We start from the raw sequence: 26,012 nt of genomic DNA, 5'->3' as shown, positions 1-26,012 counted from the left end.
TGTCCAGAAAAATGCAATGGCAGTGTGGGTATTTGGTCTTCATATTGTGGTTGCAGTAAGTCCTGATCACTCAACACAGACAAAATACTCAAGATTGAGAGTTTTATTCACCAGATCTTAAAATCAGTTAAACACTTCATGAAACCATGCACACAAAAATTGCATGTTACTGCACAAAATTGATTATCAACTCCCTGAGTTCATGAGAGTTCATTGACCAATGATGACTAATCCAATAGTTTCTTAAGTGACAAGGAATACCCACCTCTGGTGGAAGATGATACCAGAGAATGCAATCATCAGATCATAATTCAGATATTCCTTAGGGTTTTCTCAAAAGTGGAGGCATGAGCAGCATCACGGTTTGACACCAATTATCAGTACGAGTTCTCCCCTTTCATTTTCCCTTGTCTCCCTTTACTTGATTTACTTTTTTGTTGAAGTTAATTTTATTTCCATTTCTTTTCACCCTCTCCTGTTTTATTTCTTTAATTGCATCTTTGTTTGCTGATGTTGACACACCCTTACCTTCCCCACCTTACTTCATTCATGAGTATATTTCCTTCCTGTGATGTGCTGCTCTGCATCCCCACATATATATATTCATGTCATGTTATGTACCTTATGTGTGTTGCTGCGTGATGAAACATCACTGTATCATAAATGGAACAATTGTGCGTCTTGTGTTACACATGGTGTTATACATGTTTGCTTTGTTTTGTGCTGTTTTGCACAACATACGATTGTGTATGTGAACCATAAATTGGCTGACTTACCATTGTTCAATGCAAAATGATTAAACCACCAAAATGAACTGATGCTAACACCAACACTAAAACTAAAACCAATTTCCACCCTATTGCTACCAACCGACAAATGTCACTGGCATCACCCATGATGATGTTAACACTAACACCAACATCAACTTAACCAAAAAAATCATCCACCCACCATGACCAACATCATTAACCAAACAACCGACCAAGCTAATGTAAACACTAACACTAACACCAATCTACAGGCATGCCTTTTTAGGGGGAGAGGACGTCTCCTACGACCCATCCACCAATGCCTACCTCTGTCTCCGCTGTCAACTCTTCGCCGAATCGTCGGGGTAAACATTCAGAAAGCAGCTGCAACGAAAACATAACCTTTATAGCGCTTTCCATTCACATTCACTTCATTTAAATGATACACTGACCTTTTTCTTTTTGTACGTGCAGTTTTACATGCCTGAACTTGAGGTGACTGTTTAACTCAACATATCTTGAGCTTACTTATTCAAATTGTGTGTGTTTGTGTGTGTTTGTGTGTGTGCCAAGTTTTATTGTTTTGTTGTTCCAGTCAGTAATAAACTGATTTGGAATAGAGTGTGAATTTGGAATGGATTTCTTGACAATGTGATTTCTTGTCAAGAGTAATGTATTATGAACAAGAATAGGCAAAATGCCATTTTAATGTCAATATACATTTGTAAATGAGTGTCGTAGAAAGATCATATCATTTCTTTTTTCTTTGCTATTGTCCAGCTCTTGTGTTGCTTGGCAGTAAATTCATTTCCTTGTGACAAATAACATGCTTCATTTCCATCATTGTTGTGGTAAATGATCAAGTATCTTGTGGAATGACATTTCAATTTGCATCACGTTTTAGTGGGTGATTTTTGCTCCAGGCTACCCCATCCATCACAAAGTCATTGTTGTTTTGGGGGAATTGTAAAGAGTAATACCCTTTCTACATGCCTGATTGGGAATATCATCAGGAAAATTCTGTTATTCTGCATGTTATCCAATGATCCAAATCTTAATCTTTTGCCTCTAAAATGTGGCAGCTTCCCAAAAGATTTTATACACTACTTTCTCAAATATATTATACCAGTATTTTTTTTTCTACATGCCAGCCATTTCATTTATTTGTCCTTCCTAAGGTTGGAAAAGTAAGTTTTGATTTTACTTCCAGTTGAATTTGTAAAAATTTTAACTTGAAATTCAAAATAGGGCAAACTGCTCTCAGCATTTGAAAGAAAACAGATGGAGTCACATATTGTTTTCTATGCTTGAATACTTATTGTAAAAATACCCTTGTTGCATCTTTGTTGTTATTGTTGTTGTTGGAAGGATGGCTTGATAAGATGAATGCAGTGAACATGAATTTCCAGGGCCTCCAGTTAAATGTGTTACAACTTGAAAATAGGCTGACAAATTACCCTGCACCAGTTCCCTTAAATTGGTAGTGATTCGTCAGGCTCACCATATTTTTTCCTGCACAAATTGGATGTCTTAAATCAATCTTTCTCATCTAATTCCTCCCATTTGTCTCTCTATATATCAGTCAATCCAGTTTTCCTTGAATATGAAGTTCGATATGAATTTTAATTTTGACTTTGTGAACTTTGAATTTCAATGAGAATTTGATTTTTTAATTCAAATTTGGAACTTGAATTTAAATTTTGAATTTGTATTGGTCTTTATTTCCCAATAAGATCAGGGGGAAAAAAAACCCAATCAGTTCAAGAAACACAAGTGATATTAAGTAAATGAAAGAGCCTTTAAATGAGGATAGACTTCTTTGAAGTGGCCCCACAGATCTAAACGTATCTCATATCTAATACTTGTCTCCAGCCACCTTTCACTGGAATGTGATGCACCAATTTTCTTCCATTTCATTGTCTTTCTGGAGGTAAATGTCTCCAAAAAGTCATCATTTTCATCTTCAAAGGCATGGATGTCATTTCAGCGATATGTCCTCATGTGATAGTAAAAAGAAAGTGAAAGTAAGCATTTGTGTATTTTTCATAAGTTTCTCAAGATTTCACTGTGGTTTCAATCCAAAAATCAAATTTTGATTGTAGCGTACAATGTATACCTGTGATTTTTAGTGCCAAAGTTTCTTTGTCCAGCCATGTACTTTCTACAAATCCTACTTTTTGTAGGTGAATAAATAGCTTTGACTGATTATAATATGATGCAGCAATTATTTGTAATGACAGGAAGCATTCTGGCCTCACTTGGTAGTCTAATTCCAGTGAACTGACATCTATTCTTGCCCTTTTTGTTTGTTTGTCCTCGCCCCATCAGCAAAACCACAAATCTGTTTCCTTTTTGTTGAGGGATAACAATGGATTAAGGCAATCTTTTCAGGAAGGATATTGTCTGTGCACGGTGTTACAATTCTGTGCCTGCTTTTGGGGCCCCCATAGTGTGGAAAAGAATGTTGGTGATGTATCAAGAAAGATATTTGACATATTTAGATAAATAGTTTTGTAGTTTTGCCTGAATTTATCCCTGAATCATCTTTAATCCAGCAGAATATGTGAATTTCAGTGGAAATTTATGGGTGTGGTGGTGGTGACAGTGGGGGGGGGGGGGTATTGGTTGTGAGGGGTAGGAGAATGCTTAAGACCATCATAAGGTTGTCAGATATTGCAAACATCATCAAACAGTATGATAATATGTATTGTCAGGAAGAAGATATATAGAAGAGTCTTATGTTGTAAACCCTTATTTTTCCTTAAGATTATCTACCCACATTTAAAGAGGTTAAAATGTATACAATTTATCAATATTCTTCTGTATTTTCAATACACTTTATGTATTACAATCATGGTTTGCTGTGACTTAGCAATCTAGTATTTAGAGTGGAGCATGTTTTCCCCCACTAAAACGTGCTTGCGCATAAAGTATTATATCACTGTGGCAGTTCTATTATCTTCATGGAGGCTTGGGTCTATGGCTAGCCCTTTATAATCCCTGTGGAATCCTGTCAAGAAGTTCTCAACTATTGTGTGTTTCAAAATCCTGTCATGGGTAGGAGATCGAGTAAGGATCTGAGAAACCATTTTTGAAAACATGTAGCACAGTGCAAACACTGTGTTCACTGCGCCATAAAAGGATGTGCATTCTACAAAATACTGACCCGCTCATTTCTTATCGCTTTGTAAATATTTTTTTCTGTTGCAACATACCTCGAGTTGTGACAGAGTGTATCCTTGCATAGTTTTATGATGACAAGCTTGTAGATTGTGTATGATAACAAGATGTACGTGGCTGTATGTGGCAGCTACTGCGTTAATGATTAACCATTAGGGTATTCATAGCTGTGGTACATGAGCATTGAACTTCTAGTATGGCATTACTTCTTATGTCGTGCAAACCTGTTTGTGACGAGGTTTTTTGGTTTTTGGTTTTCGTTCCTTGACTTTAGCGGTTGGAATGTGTAATGATGTAATATTTCAAAAATGTTGAATGCCATAGTTGAATCTGTTCATTTTTGTTATGTATCAATTTTGAATAAACTTACAGCCGTAGGATTAAGTATGGAAAATTATGGTACAATGGATAGGTTCCTTTTTGAAATACTACGTGAATTTTATGCTGAAACTTGACAGGAAAGTAGAAACTTGACAATTTCAGTAGTTCATTATTTAAAAGAATGTTGGAATTTATTTGAAAATTTGAAAGAGGAAAAAAAACTTACCAGTTTAGTAATTATGTAAAATTAGATGCATACTTGTAGAATGAAGGTCATTCCTTAGAACCAGAAAGTTGCACTGAGGCTTGTCTACATGAGCAAGAATTACAGTAATGTCTGGAAGCAGAATTCCAACTATTGAATTGTATGAATTAGGAATAGGTGAATTAAATAGCATGTTATTAGGTACAGGGGAAATATAGCCATGAAAGTTAATTCATTAGCAATTGGCCCATTGAAAACTGGTGTATTTACTATGGGGTTCCATAGGGGTAAAAAGAAAAGGCTGCATATCAGCATGTATGCTAGAAAGAAAGAAAAAATCAAAATAGTGAATAGTTGGATAGCAAGCATTACAGGATTTTTTTGTGTGTGTCTTTGTTGCTGTGTGCATGGTAGATTGAATTTCCTTTCTGCTCTATATAGTTTGTATTAGAGCGTGACATAATACAAGAAAAAGAATTGTCAGGATTCTGGGGATTCTGTGATCATTTTACAGGCAGACTTAATCATTTTCTATAGATTTCATTTATATTGCATGCCAACTTAAAGGACAAGTCCACCTTCATATACATGTGGATTGAGTGAAGGCAACAATGTTAGTAGAACACATCAGTGAAAGTTTGGGGAAAATCAGACAATCCGTTCAAAAGTTATGAATTTTTGAAGTATCTGCGTAGTCACTGCTGGATGAGAAGACTACCACTGTGTATGATGTCACATGCGTACATCGATATAAGGAAAATAATGAGAGAATTTCACAAAACTTTACTTTTTGAATAAAATGCACATTTCTTCGACTTGTTACTGACGTATGTTAAGGGTGATATTATTTCCCCTGCTTTCCCCTGCTTTCTGAAAGAGAGAAGTGCAAGAAAAGTTGAAATATTTTGAATTTTCTTTATTCTTTGTCTATATCGTTGTACACATGTGACATCTTAAGCGTAGTCTTCTCATCTAGCCGTAACTGAGCAGAAACTTCAAAAATTTTTAACTTTTGAATGATTGTCCATCTTTCCTGAAACTTTCACTGATATGTTTTACTAATATTGCTGTATTCACAAAACCCACATGTCTATGAAGGTGAACTTGTACTTTAAGGAAGCACTCGCCATAAGAACTATAGTTATACTACAGTTGATGAGAAACTGAGATTCAATGTGCAGTGAAGTTTAAGATGACAGCTCTTTGGTGGTTTTAAAGCCATCGAAGACTAATCCAAAGCATACTTGCGTAGATGTCTATGGGAAATGTGTGTTCTAGCAAAATCAGTTCATCCTCAATGGGTTTATCAGTTTCCAATCCTTGGTGCAGTCTTCTACTTCAATAACAGAAGAAATAAGGTCAGGACTTAAATACATAAAGGCTCAAACTGAATTTTGCAGCCAGTAATAGTCTGCCTACACAGCCTGAGAATTTCTTAAATTCAATCCAAGAATTTTTTTAATCTACTCCTTGTATTTTTTAACCGTTGATGAGTCCCGAGTATACTCTGGCAAGTGTCTATGGGAAATGCGTGTTGTAGCAAAATCAGTCCGTCCTCAACGGGTTAAACTTTAATCATAAATTCAGAGGAGAGACTTCAAATAAAATATTTCTGTGAGCAGTGAATGAAGACACTTTGTCTCTCAATTTCTTTTCACTTCAAGGAATTGAGAAAGAAAAAAATCTGATGTTCAAGAAGAGCACAAATTGGTCTTGAAAGAAGCCACAGCACTCAGTCGCCGAAATCCCACCTGGATTGGATTATCTTGAGATTTTTAATTACGAACTCCTTCAAACTGTGTGTCTAGATGTGACGAGAGGTGTGTTGTCAAGACGATGCGAGTCGAATTAGGCCAGACTATTAAGAGTACGTGCACAGGCATAGACACAATGGGGTGATGGATAGGAGAGGTCGTTTAATTAGAGCTCGCATTTTCTTTTGTCTTTCACCACTTAAGTTTGGTTTTCGAGATGACACTCTTGTGTGTGCAGTATCGATGCTTTAAATAGTCGAATGCACACACTTTGTACCTGCAAATGTTACCTGTATTTATTACTCTCCTCTTCCTGATTCTTCCTTTCTTATTTCCCTCTCTTTTAATAGCGCTCTCCTTAAAAAGCTGACTTTATTCTTGTTAATGCTGCTAAGAATAACTTGATGATAATAGAGGTTGTTGTTGTTAGTTGTTGTTGTTGTTGATGTTGTTGTTGTTGTTTTTTTTTTTGGGGGGGGGGGCAGAAACCAGTACCCATTGTGCCGTAGATGAAAACCAGTAACTTCAATTTTTTGAACAGGAGATTTTGTGCAGATAATGTACCGATGTAGCTTATCTCTGTAAACTTTGCTTGAATAACTGGGTGATGTTGTAAAGTCATTGTAAAAGGAGACCAAGCCTTTGTGATGGATAGATGAATGATTTTGCACTTTTACTTCAGGTGATCAACTGCAAGGCTTAGGGGAAGACAGTTTTTGTAATTTCATAATTCAATCTTCCTTTGCTGCTTTCCCAGCAATATCAAAATGTGGTAGCGTCTCTCAGATCAGATCAGACTGTTACTAAGAATTCTTCCTGTCTGCAAACTCATTGGTTGTTGTCTCTATTTGTATGATTATTTCTTATTGAGTAAGATACTATTCATGATAATGATAGTTGGTTTGCTTAGATCCCTCCCACTGTGTTTTGATGTTATCATTGAAGGTAGGACCATACATTCGCATTGTCCTAATGCCAGCTGCTGCGGTGATACTGCTTTTTTTGTCCAGATTTGTTTGAAAATATCATTCATATCATTGAAAAGTCTGAATAATGAACATGACTCTTTTTCCATTGATCGCACTGACTGAGAGCTAAAGTAAATACAATTGTAGATCTATCGACTGGGACACAATGGTACGTGCTAAAAATACTCGAGCAGAGTTCGAATAAAAGAGAGCACAACTCAGGCAGAGTTTGGGACAAAGAGTAAAGACAAGATGACAACCAAGCAGATTGCGGCAAACATTGTGGAGAAAAAAAAAATTCCCCTGAATGGTGGAGGCAGTTTGTTAAACACTACCCCCAGGGTTGGTGGCTATTGTCACTTTTTGGGTCAGATCCCCTTTTATGCATGACCCATCTCCCCTGTTCCTTCTACTATTGTCGCTCGTCTTGACCAATCATATGGGGCCTTTCCTCTATCTCTCTCTTCCCTTTCCTTATATTTGTCTTTTGGAGGGATAGACAAACGCAAACCAAAATCGAGATCATGAGATAGATAAATACATCCCCCCTCATACGCACACTTACACAACCACAGGAAATCAATCATGCTCGGGTGTGATGCGATTGTGGGCGAGGGACGGCGTCAAAAGTCAACGCCAAAATTGGCGCGGTTGTCTCACGCGCGTGTGAGTGTTCAATCAAGCAGGACCCGAGCCCGACGCATCAATCAACCCTTGGACCCGGCTTAACGTTGGAGTTCACTCCCTGTCGGGTCTCCACAAGTCGTCCAGTCGATCTGGCTGTCCACACCATGACAGATTGAAGGCCACATACAGCCAGGATTGCGTGAATTTGAGAGATTATGAATTTAACACTACCATACAGGCCTATCCACAATATTTTTGCATTGCAAAGAAGAATGTTCCATCAAGATAGTAAAAGTGACAATGAAGGACTGCTCACATATGATCATGATGGTTTGAAGTTTATCTCTTACCTGAATCCACCTATTCTGCCTTGTTGATTCATGATAACATATTGATTCATGATAACATAAATTTGTGAATGAATGGCTGAATGACCGAAACAATTTAAAAGTCATATATTCATTACTTCATAAGTATTTCATTTATGTGTTTGTAAAGTGATATCTCTAACTGGTATGTGCGGAGTTAAGATTTAAAGTGTGACACAAGACCATTCGCACTTGTCTGTTGCAAAAGTATCAATCATTTCTTTTGCTGTTATTTAGTTGCAAAATATGTTGCATCTGAATATGGGCTCTTGAGGTGTAAAATTTGCCTCTTCTCATTCACAGAACAAATTTGAATTCCTGCCATAGTGACTTTTTGTCATTAAATCATGCATTTCTTGATTGATATTAAGGCCACACATGTGCACATTTTCCAGCATCATCAACTCAAAAAGGTGTCAACTGAATTAAATCCCTTCTGGGATAGAAATAACGGTGCTGCAGTGAAAAGGAAAACTGTACAACAGACGAAAGAAATAGCTGTGCGGGATAGACTGCTTTTGGTTAATTTAGGGAAGCGTTCCAACAGTTCTCCCGCAGCTGTATCCCAGGGTCGTTCTGTTATTAGATTGCATGATTCAAAATCTTAGGGAAGAGCACATATTGATGATGATGATGATAATGATAATAATAATGATAATAATAATGATAATTAATAATGATAATAATATTATTATTATTATTATTATTATTATTATTATTATTATTATTATTATTATTATTATTATTATTATTATTATTATTATTATTATTATAGTTTGTTTTTGAAGGGTACTGTGTCCACATTAACTGGGTTCACAAAACCTGTTCAAAGTGTGCATAGAAAATTGTGAAGTTTTAGAATTCACACTTGCCAAAAGCAGCAAGAAATCCACAAAAATTAATGTTCCACAAATATTTCTGCCATTTACAGTAATTGCATTTCAAGAACAAGCAGACTTTTGTTTGTTTCTTGTTTTAAAAGTAGGACATTGGGGTTAAAGGGGGTGGGGGTTGTAGATGAGCTGAGGCAGTCAAAACAGAAAAAGAAAGTTTATCATTAGTTCCTTTTTATGGCATCCCGTAAGTGCAATGTTTCATGGAGGATTAATGAAAAAGGTATACTGTACTTGCTCACTGCTGTGGGGTTGTCTATGAGGTGTCATGGGACACTTTTAACTTGTGACATTAGCAAAAATAGTTTAGATAATTAAGACACAAGTGTGAGATCTCCTCCTAGAATAGCTCTCCTCCTAGATCAGCTGCTTAAAGTGTCCCACTGTTGATCAAATCATGCATTTTATAGGTGTTGTGTGGCAACAGCAGGGGAGAGATAGAGATCGAGACCGTCCATGTAATTTGGAATCGCTCCAACATGTCGAGTATGAAAACACGAGTGAGGGGAATATGTGAAGATCAAATACCAGGCACTTCAATCCAGGGGAAACATGAAGGGCAAATTTGTCTCTCCGGGAAGCAGAACAGAGAAAAGAAAGTTCGAGAATGACCCTGTGGTATTTGCATTCCACGTCCAGCGGTGGTCTGCGCCCAGACAGGTTGTTTGCACAAAAGATTGGCATCAGTGGTGATCCCACATCCCCGTTGCGCACCCCAGGGATGGGTATCGATGACACCGGACATATCAATTGGTCTAATTCTCCCCACTTTTATTATTCTTTCCTATCTGAAAGTGGCCGTCTATGTGTCAGATGATTGTGTTGGTCTAAACCTCCTCTAAGTTGATTGGGTGTCTATGATACAGACAAGTCAATCCAAGTGATTTGCTCTTTCTGTATGCCTTGTGTGTCTCATAGGTGATGCTCTTTACTTCTTCTACATTGTGATAGAATGTGAAAGCTACCAAAAAAAAAATAATAGTAAATCATATTTCCCATACCAGATGTGCTCGATAATAACATGATCTCTTTGTAATGAAATTAAATCATCTTACAAATAGTTTCATGCATTTTGTACTACACTGTCCCATATAACAGCGGAGTAATCATTTATCATTTACACGTACATGTAGATTGCAGAATTGCTATGCTATTCAAAATGCATTTATATTTTGGGATCATCATGCATATTGAAAAATCACAGAGTGAAATATGAATTGCAAATTTGATTCTTTTATAGCTTTGGTACATATTTGGAATATCTTTCAAGCAGCACTTCTGAGCTCTTTGAATCACATGTTCAGATTTATTCTCAAAAATTGCACATGATTGTCATATTGAGTTTAAATTCAAATGCTGCAGTCAATCAAGGATCAGATAACAAAAAAAAAAATATCATGATGTGTACATTTAGATTAATCTCCTGGCTTAGACCTTTTTCACATAAATAGCGTCGTAACTCACTCGTTCGTGAAAGTTGAGGAGATGATACCAGTGTTGTGATCTCTGTAAGATATGAACAGAATTTGTAATTGTGAAAATTTTTTGCTGGTCTATTCTATCTTCTTGACATTATTTTAACTCTTTGTGTGTCACATTATTTACCCATCCATAGGTATGTTGTGTGAAATCTGTGCACATTCGTCTCATTAGCACAGAATGGATTAATTGAGTTGTCAGATTAAAGTCTTTGCCTATGGTAGGCTTGTTGGTTCCCTGCATAGTCTATGGGGGTTTCAAAATCTTGAAGGGAACAGATTGAAAGCATGTCATCTACTAGTAGTCTGCTCAGAAATTATTTCTATGAGAGATTTAACTGAAAAAGACATTTAGGGTTAAAACATGAAGACATTTTCTGTACACAAAAGGTGTAAAGTTTTGGTATTTTCAACTGCCATGGGTTTGAAGTGCTGAATATTTGATGGGGATGTATCATTCTTAGATGCAGGGTTAGATGATGCAGTGCCGCATATTGCCAGATGAAGATTTTGGCACCAGATATGAAGGCTCTACTATTTGAACATCAATCGAAGCCGAACCGATTGCGGTCATGGTCTCTTGAAGAGGCAATGGCCCACCCTCCGGTTACCATAGTAATAGTCTCCAAGTCCTCTGGCAAATTGTAACCAGGTCCCCTTCACCCAAGCCTTGACTTTCACGTACATCAGCAGGCACAATTTAGATTTCATCTCTCGTCCGTCCGTCGGAACGATCGATGTCTCGTCTGTTGTGTCAACATTCCCCGCCCTAGCGAGTGGGCCATTTGTTTTGTCTTCTGGTATTAAATACTCACGAGAGGGCGACATTTACCCTGCCCTGATTTTTTTTTCCTTTTTAAGGTCTCTGCAGCATTTGCTGTGTAAATGGAAGAAATTCAGCATGGTTACTGCATTGTGGACATCTGTGAAATTTCCCTTGGCGCCGGAACAGGAGAAGGGGGAATCGTTTTAACCACAGACGAATCGTTAGTTCTCTTCTCTTTTAGGATCAAATAAAGTAAATGAAAAAGAAAAAAGGGAGAAAAGGGCTATCAGTTCAGAAGTAGAAGAGCACAAGTTTCACAAACTTCCAACAGAGTGAATGCCTCTCTCTTTCTCAACACGTGAATAGTCTGCACCCTCAAACTAAAAGCTTAGTGTGGTAATCAAGGAATAGTCATAGCACATAATCATGTTATTAAGGTCAGTTGTTGTTAGGTGTTATTATGTTAGATTGTCCTCAGTGTGTATCTTTAAGAGGCTCATTTTATTTTTGTACATCAAAGTTTTAAAAGAAGTGTCTGTTCACAACCATTTATGTCCCTCTCCTTCGAAGAGACTTGAAGGATTTCACATAGATACTGGGCTGGGTTTATGCATTTCACCCAAACTGGAACAAAGCTTAAAGGGATGGACTAATTTTGGTTGAGATTGGGAATTCAAATGTTAACTTTTTTGTGAGAAAATGAGAAACTCCTTATATAAAAAGTGAAAGAGTATGAAATTTTAAGAGCAATTCAAAGTTTATTTCGTGAAAATTGGTTTTGAAATGGTTGAGATATCCAAAAACAAAGCAATCGTAATTAATAGGTGGGACCCACCTTTTATTAAGACCACTTTGTTTCACTTTGTTTTTGGATATCTCAGCCATTTCAAAACTGATTTTCATCAAATAGATATTGATTTCCTCTCGGAATTGTATGCTCTTTACTATTTCATAAGTGGTTTCTAATTATCTCACAAAATAGTTCAAATGTGAATTCTCCATCTCAACAAAAACTATACCATCCCTTGAAGGTATAAACTATATATCCTTTCCAGTTCATGAACATACAGTATATGCAAAGTGTGTTATTCTCATCCTTTGTATACTATTCTGTGCATGATCTGGTCTTTACAAGTTTAGTTGTCAAGAGAATTTCTAGATGGCTAACACAAGCTAATATTGGCAATGTTTGTGAAGTACTATATCAGGGCTGCACACTAACCCATTTTTTCTGCCGGTCCAGCCTGTCTCTGTCGGACCGGTAAATGCCCCGTTTTACCATTTTTTGCCGGTCCGAACAGAAAATTTACCGGTCAACAACAACAACCTAAAAAAACATTAAATGACTTGCAAACTTATTTTCTTGTTTTTTATGGACGTACCCCCCCCCATGTACATTTTACAGATTAATATTCTTTTTTTAAACTTGCGATATTTATTGCACAAAAAAATAAAAAAAGAGAGGAAAAAATAGAATGTTTGTTTGTGAATTACAGTGTAAAAAATGAACAAAATCAGATTGTATCAAATGCGTTTGTGACTTTTTCTAAACATCGGCACACGAACTTGCTGCGTAACCTGCTCTTGGTGGTCAGTTGGATTGCGACGATATAATGAATTATTTTAGCTGTGATATTTTCTGATGCACGCGCTACAAGGGGTTCTTTATTTTTCTCCCGATAATCTATTCGCATTTGTGCATGCGTTCTTGAAAGGTACACGACATGCAGGGCCGAATTCGCGATCCTTTTTGCGCCCATTTCCACCTCAAATATTAGCGGGATTGTGACGATTTCATAAATTACTTCGGCTGTAATATTTTCTGATGCAAGCGCCAAGAGAGGTTGAAAATGTGTCCTTTATTTTTTCCCGACAAACTCTTCGAATTTCGTAAGTGCGTTCTTAGAAAGATGCACCACATGGCCGAATTCATGATACTTTTTGCGCCTATTTCTACCTCAAATATCAGCGGAATTGTGGCGATTTCACTTATAACTTCGGATGTAACTTTTTGTGATGCACGCACCGGCAAGAATGGTTGAAAATGCGTTCTTTATTTTTCTCCCCATTATCTCTTCGCATTCCGTACATGCGTTCTACGACACTGCCGAATTCACGATCATTTTTGCGCCTATTTCTACCTCAAATATCAGCGGGATTGCGATGATTTCATGAATAACTTCGGCAGTAATCTTTTATGATAAACGCGCCAAAATGGGTTGAAAATGTGTCCTTTATTTTTCCCGGATAAACTCTTCGCATTTCGTAATGCGTTCTAAACAGATATACGACACGGCCAAAAATCATGATTCTTTTTTGCGCCTGTTGTTTCCTGAAACTTCAACGGGATTGCGATGATTTCATGAATTATTATTCGGCCGTAATCTTTATGATGCACGCGCTACAAGGGGTTCTTTATTTTTCTCCCGATAATCTATTCGCATTTGTGCATGCGTTCTTGAAAGGTACACGACATGCAGGGCCGAATTCGCGATCCTTTTTGCGCCCATTTCCACCTCAAATATTAGCGGGATTGTGACGATTTCATAAATTACTTCGGCTGTAATATTTTCTGATGCAAGCGCCAAGAGAGGTTGAAAATGTGTCCCTTATTTTTTCCCGACAAACTCTTCGAATTTCGTAAGTGCGTTCTTAGAAAGATGCACCACATGGCCGAATTCATGATACTTTTTGCGCCTATTTCTACCTCAAATATCAGCGGGATTGCGATGAGTTCATGTATGACTTCGGATGCAATCTTTTATGATACACGCGCCAGAAGGGGTTGAAAATGTGTCCTTTATTTTTCCCCGATAAACTCTTCGCATTTTGTAAATGCGTTCTTAAAAGATACACGACACGGCCAAAAATCATGATTCTTTTGCGCCTATCGTTTCCTCAAACTTTAACGGGATTGAGATGATTTTATGAATTATCACTCGGCTCTATAATCTTTATGATGCACGGGCCAAAAGGGGTTGAAAATGTGTGCTGCATTTTTCACCCAATAATCACTTCGCATTGCGTACATGCCTATACGACCGAATTCACGGTCCTTTTAGCGCCTATTTCTACATCAAATATCAGCGGGATTGCGATATGTCATTAATTATTTTGGCTGTAATCTTTTGTGATACATTCACCAGAAGGGTTGAAAATGCGTTCTTTATTTTTCTCCCAATAATTTCTTCGTATTTGGCGTTTTCAAATTATGCATTGCAGGCAGGGCCGAATTCGATATTCTTTTTGCGCCTAGTATTGTTTACTCAAATTCCAACGGGATTGCGAAATTTTCATGAATTACTATTCTGCTGTAATTTATATGATGCAAGCGCCAAAAGGGGTGAAAATGTGTCCTTTATTTTTCTCCCGCTAATCTTTTCCCATTTCGTACGTGCGTTCTTATCTACAAGATATACGACACGGCCGAATTCACGATCCTTTTTGCGCCTATTTCTACCTCAAATATCAGCGGGATTGTGGCGATTTCATGAATTACTTCGGATGTAATCTTTTGTAATACACGCACCAGAAGGGTAAAAATGTCTTTTTTATTTTTCTCCCGATAATCTCGTCGCATTTGTGTATGCGTTTTTGATAACCAAGACGGCATGCAGGACTCAATTCAAGATCCTTTTTTTTTTTTTTGCGCCTATTATTTCCTCAAATTTCAACGGGATTGCGTTGATTTCATGAATTGTTATTCGGCTGTAATCGTTTATGATGCACTCACCAAAATGTGTCCTTTATCTTTTTTTTCTTTTTCTCCTCTATAATCTCTTCGCATTTCGTACATAATCTTTTGGAAGATACGACGCGGCCGGTCGAATTCATGATCCTTTTTGGGGCGATTTCTACCTGAAATATGTAAGCGGGACTGCCATGATTTCATGATTTTTTTTTCTCCCTAGTATTATCTCTTTACATTTTGTGCATGCGTTCTTAAAAAGTACACGGAAGGGCCGATTTCGTGATCCTTTTTGCGCCTATCTTCGTTATGAGAACATTCTGAGCGAATGAAAATATTAATTTGTGAAATGACTGTGCAAAATGAAAATAAACGCAATCAGATCCATTTACTGTATCGCTGAATATCGAATGTGTTTTTACTTTTTCTAAAAATCGACACAAGTAAATTAGTTCTAACATAACTGCCACGCTGCTGCGGATCGATCTTGCGTTAAAAAATCGTGAGTAAAATGACCCAGAAATGCGTGCGCTTCTTTCAATGCTTCTTGTCTGGCATGACCGCCGATCGCAAGCAAACAAGAAGCAGTTACACTGTACATGCTTTGCATCGTTTGCTTTGCATGCATTGCATTGCATGGCATGGCAGTGCGTGAGCAGCGCCAAATGCGCAAGCGAGCGCGAATGTAACTGGTCGACTGCTAGTGCTCAAAACTACGTTTACTGTACAAATTGCACCGGTAGACATAAACGAAAACTTGCGTAAAACTTGTTGAACAGTGCGATATCTTGCATTCTGTTTCTCCCTGATCGGGGCTGCTCTTTTCCTTTCTACTGACCCCACCAATGCTTTTTTTTTTACTGGTCATGTCGGACCGGTAACTTGTGGATTTCCTGAAAAGTTACCGGTCCGACAGTGACTTTTACCGGTCTTTGACCGTCGGACCGGCGCCAGTGTGCAGCCCTGACTATATGCATATTTATAAGTGTGTGCTGTTGGTCTTCAATGCATGTTTTGTGAAAAGGAATGTTGAAGATATTCTGTGTGTTTATGCCAGCTTACCTCAGACAATAAACTACTGTATATGCCAAATATTTTGGGGGTTTATTTTCATGAATTTTTTTTTTAGTCTGGTGCTATTCACATACTCAACAAGGCACACACACACACACAAATATATATATATTAACTGCTGACATGAATACAACATGCACACATACATGTACAACATGAACAAGGTGTGCCCATGATAATGCAGTTTATTAGTAGTCAGCCTAAGTCATAGCCATGAATGCGGATCTAACCACTCGCCAAATTGTTGAGAAGTTCTGATTTGTAAAAGAGTAGACTCACTAAATATGTGGCATATACAATGTACAGTTACATCTTAATGATTAATAATGTGGTCATGTCAGTCACATCTTAATGATTAATAGTGTGGTCATGTAAGAATGGCTGATTCATATCACGGTTTTGAGCATTACTTTTAGCTTACTGTCATGACTATACAAAATGTTCATTTGTTTGCAGTTACAGATAATTTGTTGATTTTCAAAAGGCTAATGTTTGTGACAGTGTAACAGCTTATTAAGAGATGTTAGATGTCTTTTTGCTGTGTATTGGATAGATCAGATGGAATTTATTATGCAGAATAATCTAACAATATCCAAAGAAAACAGCTGCAGTTCACACTCATTTCAATGTATTTCAAGTTTTGATTACAACATTGGACATGCATGTAAGATCTGCATGATGTTGCAGATTTACAGAACAGCTGTATGTAAAGTTATAATAATTTTGAATGTCAACCAATCACAAATTAATTCTTACTCACCCATTTCAGCATACCACCCACACTTGTGCAGAGTTATGTATATTTCCTGAATATAGAAACTGATAGCCGTATGGAGCTGTATGCATTAGGCATAAAAATTCCTAAGTTGACATTTAGCACTGAATGTAGGTCTGAATTGAAATCAGTCGGTGGAACTTGAAAGATTCTCCAACATTGGTTATCCATAACTTAAGATTCCTTGTCAATTATTATTACTTTTATTAATTCCTGTTCTTTGAAAGGTTTGATATAGATTTGTCTTCATATACTATCCATATAGATTTTCCAAACATGGTTGCAGATACATGTATATCCAGCTATGTCCCTTTCATAGCTGAAGGTCGTGCCTAGTTCCTAAAACTTATTAAACAATTTTGACCCATACTAATGACATTTTATTTTTCCCGAAAGGACACTTTTTTACCAAACTTTGCTTTCAGATACCTACTTTCTCACTGTAAACTGACCACCTCTTAGCATTTGTTGCAAAACTATATTTTTATGTGAATCACGTTATATTGCTTCATTTTTTGGCAAATATTTCCACACTTGTGCTCTTGTCTGTCTGCAGGACGCCACTCCCGCCGGGCGAGAAGGTGACGTACGATGGGAAAGACGTCATGTGTGACTCCTGCAATGAGCCGGGTTCGTCGCACGACAAGAGAAACGGAGACGTGCCGCGGGCCAATGGGGTGCTACCGGAGAAGGCGCGATCCTCCTCTTCCTCAGCAATCAGTAAGACCGGTTTTCACCCACTTTTATCACTCTGAATATTCCCCCATTTCAGCCGGTTATAGCTTGTAACACACCAAGACATTTTGTTGCCAATTTCTTAAAAGAAAATGGAAAAGACATCAGCCAAAATTGTGTAGCTGATAAAACCTTCACTTAAATAATTAAGTAGAAAATTCCATGTGAATCACACTTATTTACTAATGCAAATTTTTTTTTTTTTGGGGGGGGGGGCCTCAATGCAGTTTTCCTAGAAAAAAAATGATAAAAGCTTTTAATTGGAATTTGGCTTATAGTCACTGTCTCTAAACATGTCTAGCAAGTTTGAATTCAGTTATAATTTCTACCCAATTCATGTGGTTATTTGTGATATTTTTCAAAATACGGAAAGATTTGTTAGAATATAATTAACATATAATTGTGACATCGTATGAGAAGAAAAATAACTCATAAACATAATCATACAATTTGTGATATATCATAAGGTAATAAAGCAAGTGAAAACAAGAGGAACATAATGGATCCTACATGAAAGCAAGCTGGTATAGAAGTTTGTGGAGTAGGGTTGGTGAATTGTTGATGACAGGTTTTGTGTTCTGTTTTTCATGTGACTGTTTGTTTTGGGACTGTTTATGTCACATTATATCTCCTGATGTACTTCCCTTGATTACTATTTGCCCAACCTGCTCTTCTCTTCGTCATTCTAATCACCTCACCTCGCTTTCTCGATCGGCTACTGTTTCTGACGCACGAATATCGCGAATGTATACCTTCTATCACTTAGCATATCCCCAACATTCTCTCATGCTTGTGTCCTCGGCCTGTGTGTATCCAAGGCTTGCATGCCATTTATCTCAATTTGTATCATAGCCCTGTTTATATCCCACTGTTTTCCCCAATCTTTGGGGCCTTCGCTCTCGCTGTTCCCCTCAATCTCTCCTTCTCTCTCTTTCTTTCTATTTCTATCTGTCTATCTATCTGTCTATCTATCGATCTATCTACACTTGTATCTATCTACCTACCTACCTATCTATCTACCTATCTATCTACCTACCTATCTATCTACCTACCTATCTATCTATATATCTATCTATCTATCTATCTATCTATCTATCTGTCTATCTATCTATCTGTCTATCTATCTATCTGTCTATCTATCTATCTGTCTATCTATCTATCTGTCTATCTATCTATCTGTCTATCTATCTATCTATATATCTATCTGTCTGTCTGTCTATCTATCTATCTATCTATCTATCTATCTTTCCATCTATCTATCTATCTACCTTTCTGTCTTCTCTTTGGAAATAGTGCATGGTTCCTTAAGGAAGTTGGGTTGCTCCCTCTTCTCCGTTCCATGGCGGGGCACTTCAAATGACGCATGGATGTTCTATAAGCACCCTGTTTGTCTAATGCCCCTCGCCTTGGCCGTCAGACAATGAAGGGAATAGCGGCCATGTTGTGTCGCACCATCATGTTGATGGATGGGGCTAGCTCAGCTAATGTTCCTGGGGATGAGGTTGATCCAAGACCTGTCATGAAGAACAGGTTTGAGCACACTGCAAGGGGAGCTCTTCACCAATCGCCCTTTGACCCACTTTGCAACAGATCCCAATGTATATACAGAGAGTATGACAGACATGGCAGAGAGCGCCATGTTGTTACCCTTTATTAATTATCCTCTCATAGCCTAGCTCTCTTGCAAAAGATACCAAAGTTCTTGAACAAGATGCACTTCTCTTTGGCATTGATAGAGTTATAAGTGGAACCATGCTATCACTTTACATGAATGTTGTGCTTTAACTTGTGTCATGCAGCAAAACCACCATTTCTTGGCCCCATATATAGTGTCTAAAAGTAAGAAGAGGGGAATGAAATGATTTACACCTTGTATCCAGATGCACAGCACTGAGCTTTAGCCCGCTACTTGTCTGAAACCAAAGCTACTAAAATCTTTGTTCATTAGTTCACAAGTTCTGCATAGTTACTGTAAAAAGAAGAAAAAAAAACCAATGATTCAAACTATATGAGAAGCCTAAGAATGTGGCCAAAATTGAGATGTACATACCAGATTTGAAATTTGCTGCACATTTGCTCCTTCTTCAATATCCTTTCAATTTGCTCCAAAGTTGCCTTAGCTACAGAAGAAGATTTATGTGTGTTGGATAGTTAGCTGGTGTCAAATAGGGGCGCAAGTATGCCAATCTGCCTATGAGATGAAAAATGAAAATTTAATCTTCTGTAACCCGTTGAGGACGAGTCCCGAGTATACACGGGCACGTGTCTATGGAAAATGTGTGTTGTAGCAAAATCAGCCCGTCCTCAACGGGTTAATATATCTGTAAAGTTTCCTGGAATATCAAATGTATCTTGGATGACAACAATTACTTTGTTTCTCTCTGATTCTTCAACCGAGCCTCATCCTGTGGCTTGCTTTGTTAACCAGTTGGCATATGTCCTGAAGCAAGTTGTCATTGATATAGTGATCACTTAATTCTCCTAACTCAACGAATCAACTAAATCCAAGTGGGACTGTGGTGTTTATTGGGCCTGAGTGGGATATCTAACTTTGATTCAAGGTCAAGTGGTGGGGAGTAGACTGAATGCTAATGGAATGGCTCAGCAGGATGTTATGAGTTCAGTCCATGGGCGCAAAAAGGACTCATGAAGATGTTAACATGATCAGCATTAACAGCAATTGTGTTTACGTTCTTATTGCTGCATGATATTTCCATGGTACTGTGCAACTGGCTACCATATCTCTTGACAAAGAAACAGAGATTCATGTTCCTTTGTGCTTCAACAGCTCTTTTTCCATCCTTGCAGTGGTGGATCCAGAGGGGGGCGCACCGCGCATGCGCCCCCTCTTTATTTTTTGTTCAAACAAAAGAAAGAAAAAGAAAAAGAATGGGGGGGGTGTGCGCCCCTCCTTTAATTTTGTAAAGGTACCTCCCCTTTACGGAATTCCTGGATCCGCCCCTGAGAAGAAAAGATTTCCCGATTGCCTGGGAGAACTTGATGGCATGTTATGCTGATTTACAGACCCTGTTAATTCTCCAGGAGCAAGCACATCAAGCAACAGCTACTTTGGTGGCAAAAATATGCATCAATGCATCTCATGAATTCATCTCTACCTGATAGCAAATGGTACCTGGAAGGCATACCACCTTTTTCAGCTCAGCCGTCTGTGTTTATGTTAAACAATTACAAATTTAGATAGTGGTAAGCGAAGGCATTGCAAGGTGATGAGATCTCAGTCCTTTAAGCATGACTTCAAGTAGGAGAGGGTTTAGTTTGCCGATGTTCATGTGAAGCAATATTACATACCCTACACGTATCCTGGCTCCCTGCAGTATTAGCTAGGCTGCTTACGTGAGGATATGATTTATGAGGAGCCATCAAGCGGCCCGGCTAGCTGCTTCGTGCTCACTTGAAAATCATGCCTTCGTGGCTTTACATTCGGTCGCAAATTTTCGACTCATTCTTATTCGAAGTATGCCATGAAATGAACATAGTAGGCATCTCATAGAAACATGAATTTCAAAATTATAGTAGTGATGATAATGTTAGTAGCAGTATTATAGCTGTGTTAATGAAAATGATGGTGACGATGATAATGCAATAGCAAGATTATTAAAGGCTCAAGTTAAAATCTGCATCTGAATCTTCAAATCCAGATTGGAAGATCCTAGTTTTTTTTTTCCTCTCCCAATGACTGAAATTTACAGTTCGCTGTGAGATGGCCCAGATTCAAGCAAACAAAATTGCAGAAAGTTTTCCAAAGTAGAATTCATTTTCTGTTCACGTGAAATGAAGACCTGTGGGTATTATTTGGATTTGAAAGACTAAATTCTTACAAACCTTACAAGTATTAAAAAAAAACCCAACAAAGTGGGCATTTTCTAGCTTTAAAGTATTATGTTTTCCATCTCAATGTTGTGTGTTCATGATGGAGATGGATTTACATTTCACTATCAATGTTACTTACAGGTATGATTTAATTTACATAATTTGTAATGAATACTAAATTAAAAATAGCTGTGTACTTCTTCTCACAAAGTAAGAAGGAAATCCTGACGCTGTGTATTCCCAGAGAAATTGGTGCTACAAGTTTTCGGTCGTTTCACCAGGGCAAATTGTCTGTCCGACAGATTGATGCTACGTGTAATCAAAGGCCTTGTTGTCTATTCATCAAGGTTTATGGATAATTCTAAGTTGGAATCCACACGCTGGCTGCGCCGGAGCCCTCGCTGCTCTCGGATGCGTCAGTTTCAACCTAACGCAAAGTTCATCACAAACCTGTATGGTAGCGATACTTCATTATTACCGCCCACTGCAGAACATGCTGGATTTTCTGGGTACACAAGAGACTCTGCCACATTCGCCATGTTGTATTTGTCTTTGTCTTTTCTCTCTCTTTATTTTTTTTTCGGGGCATCCAGACATCGTGATTCTGTTTTTGAACTTTGGACCAAATTTCATCCAGTGACTGCATTAGGCCAAAATCATGGGAAATCCAGTGTGGCTTCCATTAGCGTGTAATGAGGTAATATCATAAGTGGCGAGTCTGAAATTGGTGGAACGAAGCGAAAGCGTGGGTTGATCAGCCATGGCAGGCATAGCTGTCTCTGAGGGCTTTTGCTACCTCTGTCATTAGCATGTGCTGATCACCATTTTCCCTGAAAACTGTCTTCATTTTCTGTTTTCTACCTCAAGAAGAGAAGCACTCCCTTGGCATATCATTTTCTGCTCGATGAAGCATATGTCTCAGGTTGGAAGTATTTCTGACCAAAAGTAAGTTTGCTGCACGAGTAATATTTCAAATGTACGTATACTTTGTGATTCATAAATACTGGTAGTAATCTATACCTCATAAGTATATCAAAGTGTGGATTGCATCACAAGCAATGAACTGCAAGGGGAAGATGATGAAATCTTGTGATGAATCTAAACATGCCAAGGTTAATATTCATTTTGAGTCACTTGTGATTTCCGTTGCTGATACCAGTTATTCTTCAGTGCCAGTTTCCATCCAGAATTAAGATTTGTCTTTGTTTTCCGTTTATCATGAGGTGGAGTTATTCTCCGTGGGAACCACAAGTGCCATGAGGAGCTGTTGTGGCCCAGTGGTTGAGACCAAAGACTCTCAAACTTGAGGTCTTTGGTTGAAGTCCCCTTACAGCAGCTGTTGTGCCCCTTTATCCTTGTCACCTTGTCCCTAGGAAGGAACTTAATGCAGTCAGTCCTGTGGTTACCTGCTTTAATAAATGTATTCATTGCTTCTTGAGCACCCTCGTGAAACAAATCATGATTTCATTCAATCCAGAAGATGTTATTCTTTTCACATTAAATTCATTTTTTTTCAGGTTATTACTCACCAGATAAACATAATTGAATAAAGAACAAAATTTGCAACTACACTTACATTAATTTACCTTAGACTATTATTGTCCAGTAAATCATCAACTAACGAAGCCCAATGACCCTATTATTGCATTGTGTTGGCTACATACGCTTTGTGAGAAATATAATTGTGATGAAACCAGTATCTCTCTCGTTGCATTGTCTTCATCTTTGACATGACCATTTCTTCTGATCATTATTTATTATTTTCTGTAACAATATTATATTGAAAGATTTTGGTTTGTCAGATGTCCTGTGTAGTGTGTTATACCAGTACTGTTCTTGAAATATTCAATGATAATGATAATAATAATAATGATAATAATAATAATAATAATAATAATAATAATAATAATAATAATAATAATAATAATAATAATAATAATAATAATTATTATTATTGTTATTATTATTATTATTATTATTATTATTATTATTATTATTATTATTATTATTATTATTATTATTATTATTATTATTATTATTATTATAATATTCTGTTAATTTCTTGTATATAACACTGGTGGCAGGCACAAGTCCACAGTCATATATTTGTGGACAATAAAAATATTCAATTCAAATCACTTCAATTTTCTCTCTACATCCCTGCCCCCCCCCCACCCACCTTTACCCCCCCCCCCCCCCCCCCCCTTCTAGGATGTGCACAGTGCAATGATGACATCACCCAGGGCCAGGCCTTGGTAGCTTTGGACAAACACTGGCACGTATGGTGCTTCAAGTGCTTCAAGTGTAAAAAGATCCTCACAGGAGAGTACATGGGCAGGTAGGAATTCGTTATTCTCAGCTGAGCACTTGTGTCGTATTCTGCAAACATGGAAAAGTTTTGTGCAAATAATCTTTTTTTTCATCATTGATTTTCTCTCATGAATATTCTGTGAGTGTAAATAATGATTATGCATTCTGGTTTCACAACTAATTGTGTGTTTAACCCGTTGAGGATGAGTCCCGAGTATACTCAGGCAGGTGTCTATGGGAAATACGTGTTGTAGCAAAATCAGTGATTCTCAACAGGTTAAACTATATTTTGATGTAATTAGAATATGTAAATTGTTTTTTTAGCATGATATGTTTTATACACTTATATTTTTGTTGAAAATGAGAATGAGTAAATGAAATGACATGAAATAAAATGAGATATGACCAGTTGTTTTGGAGTTATAATTATGTCAATTTGTGAATTCTGAATGATGATTGATTTTTTTTTTTTTTTGGTACTGGTATATCATTTTGTGGATATGTGCTAATATTGTTTTCCCTTACCAGACGTTTGAGTTATGGACTATGACTCTTTGATGTGGTATACAACATGCAGGTTTGTGGATATTTCCATTATAAATGCAAGAAGTGATAGTGAAGTGGTGCTGAAGCATGTCATTCTTTGCCATAGTTTAAATGATGAATATCATATGAATATTTTGCAAATGAATATGTACGTATGAGTATGATGAATACGTGAACGTTAAGGATGATAGCCATTCAGGAGGCGTTAATGGGTTGATGACCTTGTGCTTTCTATATTCCCAGAGATGGACAGCCTTTCTGTGAGAGGGACTTTCATCAGATGTTTGGCGTGCGCTGCTCTCGCTGCGAAAACTTCATCACAGGCAAAGTCCTTGAGGTGAGAAATTGGACATTTCTCATTATTTAAAAAAAAAAATCAATTAAGGTTTACATTGGCATTGCCTGCATCGTGGTGACCTCGCATACACATACACTTGTGTACATGTACATGATGATATACCAGCATGTAAATACTTACATACATTCATACCGAAAAGCATACCTTAAATTTACGCACATAGATACATGTACATACATACATACATACAGACATTCATTTTATGTAAGAGACATACATTTATACATTCTTACATTCAAGCATACATTGTACAGTTATGTATTACATTGTACAGTTATGTATTACATTGTACAGTTATGTATTGCTTCCTTTGTTTCACTCACTCTTTCATTCTGTTAGTTTGTCCTTCTTTATCTCTTTCACTCTCTCCTATTTGTCCTTCTATCTATCTTTCTACCTATCATCTATCTTTCAATCAGTCTTTCAGTCTCTCTTTCTCTAGCTGTATCCTCTTTCTACATGTCCTCTATCTCTCCCTGTGTATTACATTTCAAATAACCGTCATTTCAAATATTTTTTTCTGATATTTGTCTGTTTGTTCTTTGGTTATCTGTCTGTCTGTCTGTCTGTCTGTCTTACTAATTGTATGCTTGTCTGTCTGTCTTTACTGACTGTGTGTTTGTCTGTCTGTGTGTCGTCTACAGGCTGGAGACCACAAGTATCATCCCACGTGTGCTAAGTGCGGGAGATGCGGCAACCACTTCAACGAGGGCGAGGACATGTTTGTACAAGGTGAGCAAGCAACCGCACTCCCCCCCCCCCCCCCCCCACAGCCTCTCCACACAGCTGAAGTGCGCCCTTGCTTGAGCTGCCCGACCCTGAGTCAGAAACACTCTGGGTTGGGTCATGGGTGCTGAGTGTGGTTGTCAAGACCATGGCGAACGTCCGCATTGCTGCCATGTATTTGCAAACGTTTACATGAGAATTGTAACCCGTTTTTGTGCCTACACGCCAAGCATAACAAGGCTTGCATTATATCCTGCTTTATGAGAAAATATGAGACATATTTAGTGTCCTTTTCTTCAGAGAATGATCAAAGTTCTCATAGAAATATGTGGAGCATTATTACTGTTGAAATGTTTTATGTAAATTCTGTACAGCAAAGCAAATATTGAAGGTGCTTGTTCAAGGTGTGTGTGTGTGTGTGTGTGTGTGTTTGATGGGGTGGTTGGTTAGTGTCAATACCAGCTCATAAAAATATTTGAGACATATTTTCATGTTTCTCTTCTACAATGTGATAATTTGACTTTCTGAAACAGTTTTATAGACATTGTTAAATGCTTCTCCTTCATAGGAGATTAATATTGGCAAATTGAAGCTGCACGAATGAACAAAGACATCATAACTGATGATTGAAATTAAACTTTAGACTACAATGACAGGTTT

The 26,012-nt window shown here is 37.6% G+C and overlaps 1 protein-coding gene across 9 annotated transcripts in view; it reads left to right on the top strand.

The window, feature by feature from the left end:
* LOC139740744 (actin-binding LIM protein 1-like) overlaps window positions 1–26,012 on the top strand; it is a 223,497-nt gene that overhangs the window by 169,180 nt on the left and 28,305 nt on the right. For 8 of the 9 annotated variants that reach the window (XM_071651314.1, XM_071651313.1, XM_071651315.1 and 5 more), the window contains 5 exons: window positions 1,022–1,114; window positions 17,403–17,566; window positions 23,624–23,750; window positions 24,512–24,605; window positions 25,271–25,358. In XM_071651314.1, coding sequence (XP_071507415.1) covers window positions 1,022–1,114; window positions 17,403–17,566; window positions 23,624–23,750; window positions 24,512–24,605; window positions 25,271–25,358 — 566 coding nt within the window. The remainder of the gene's footprint in view (window positions 1–1,021; window positions 1,115–17,402; window positions 17,567–23,623; window positions 23,751–24,511; window positions 24,606–25,270; window positions 25,359–26,012) is intronic. The other variant, XM_071651317.1, reaches the window with a different exon arrangement.

The sequence above is a fragment of the Diadema antillarum genome, unplaced genomic scaffold (assembly GCF_040938485.1).
Source record: "Diadema antillarum isolate AM-2024a unplaced genomic scaffold, OU_Dant_1.0 seq00000877_RagTag, whole genome shotgun sequence".
NCBI lineage: Eukaryota > Metazoa > Echinodermata > Echinoidea > Diadematoida > Diadematidae > Diadema > Diadema antillarum.
This window is presented reverse-complemented; position numbering and strand designations above follow the sequence as displayed.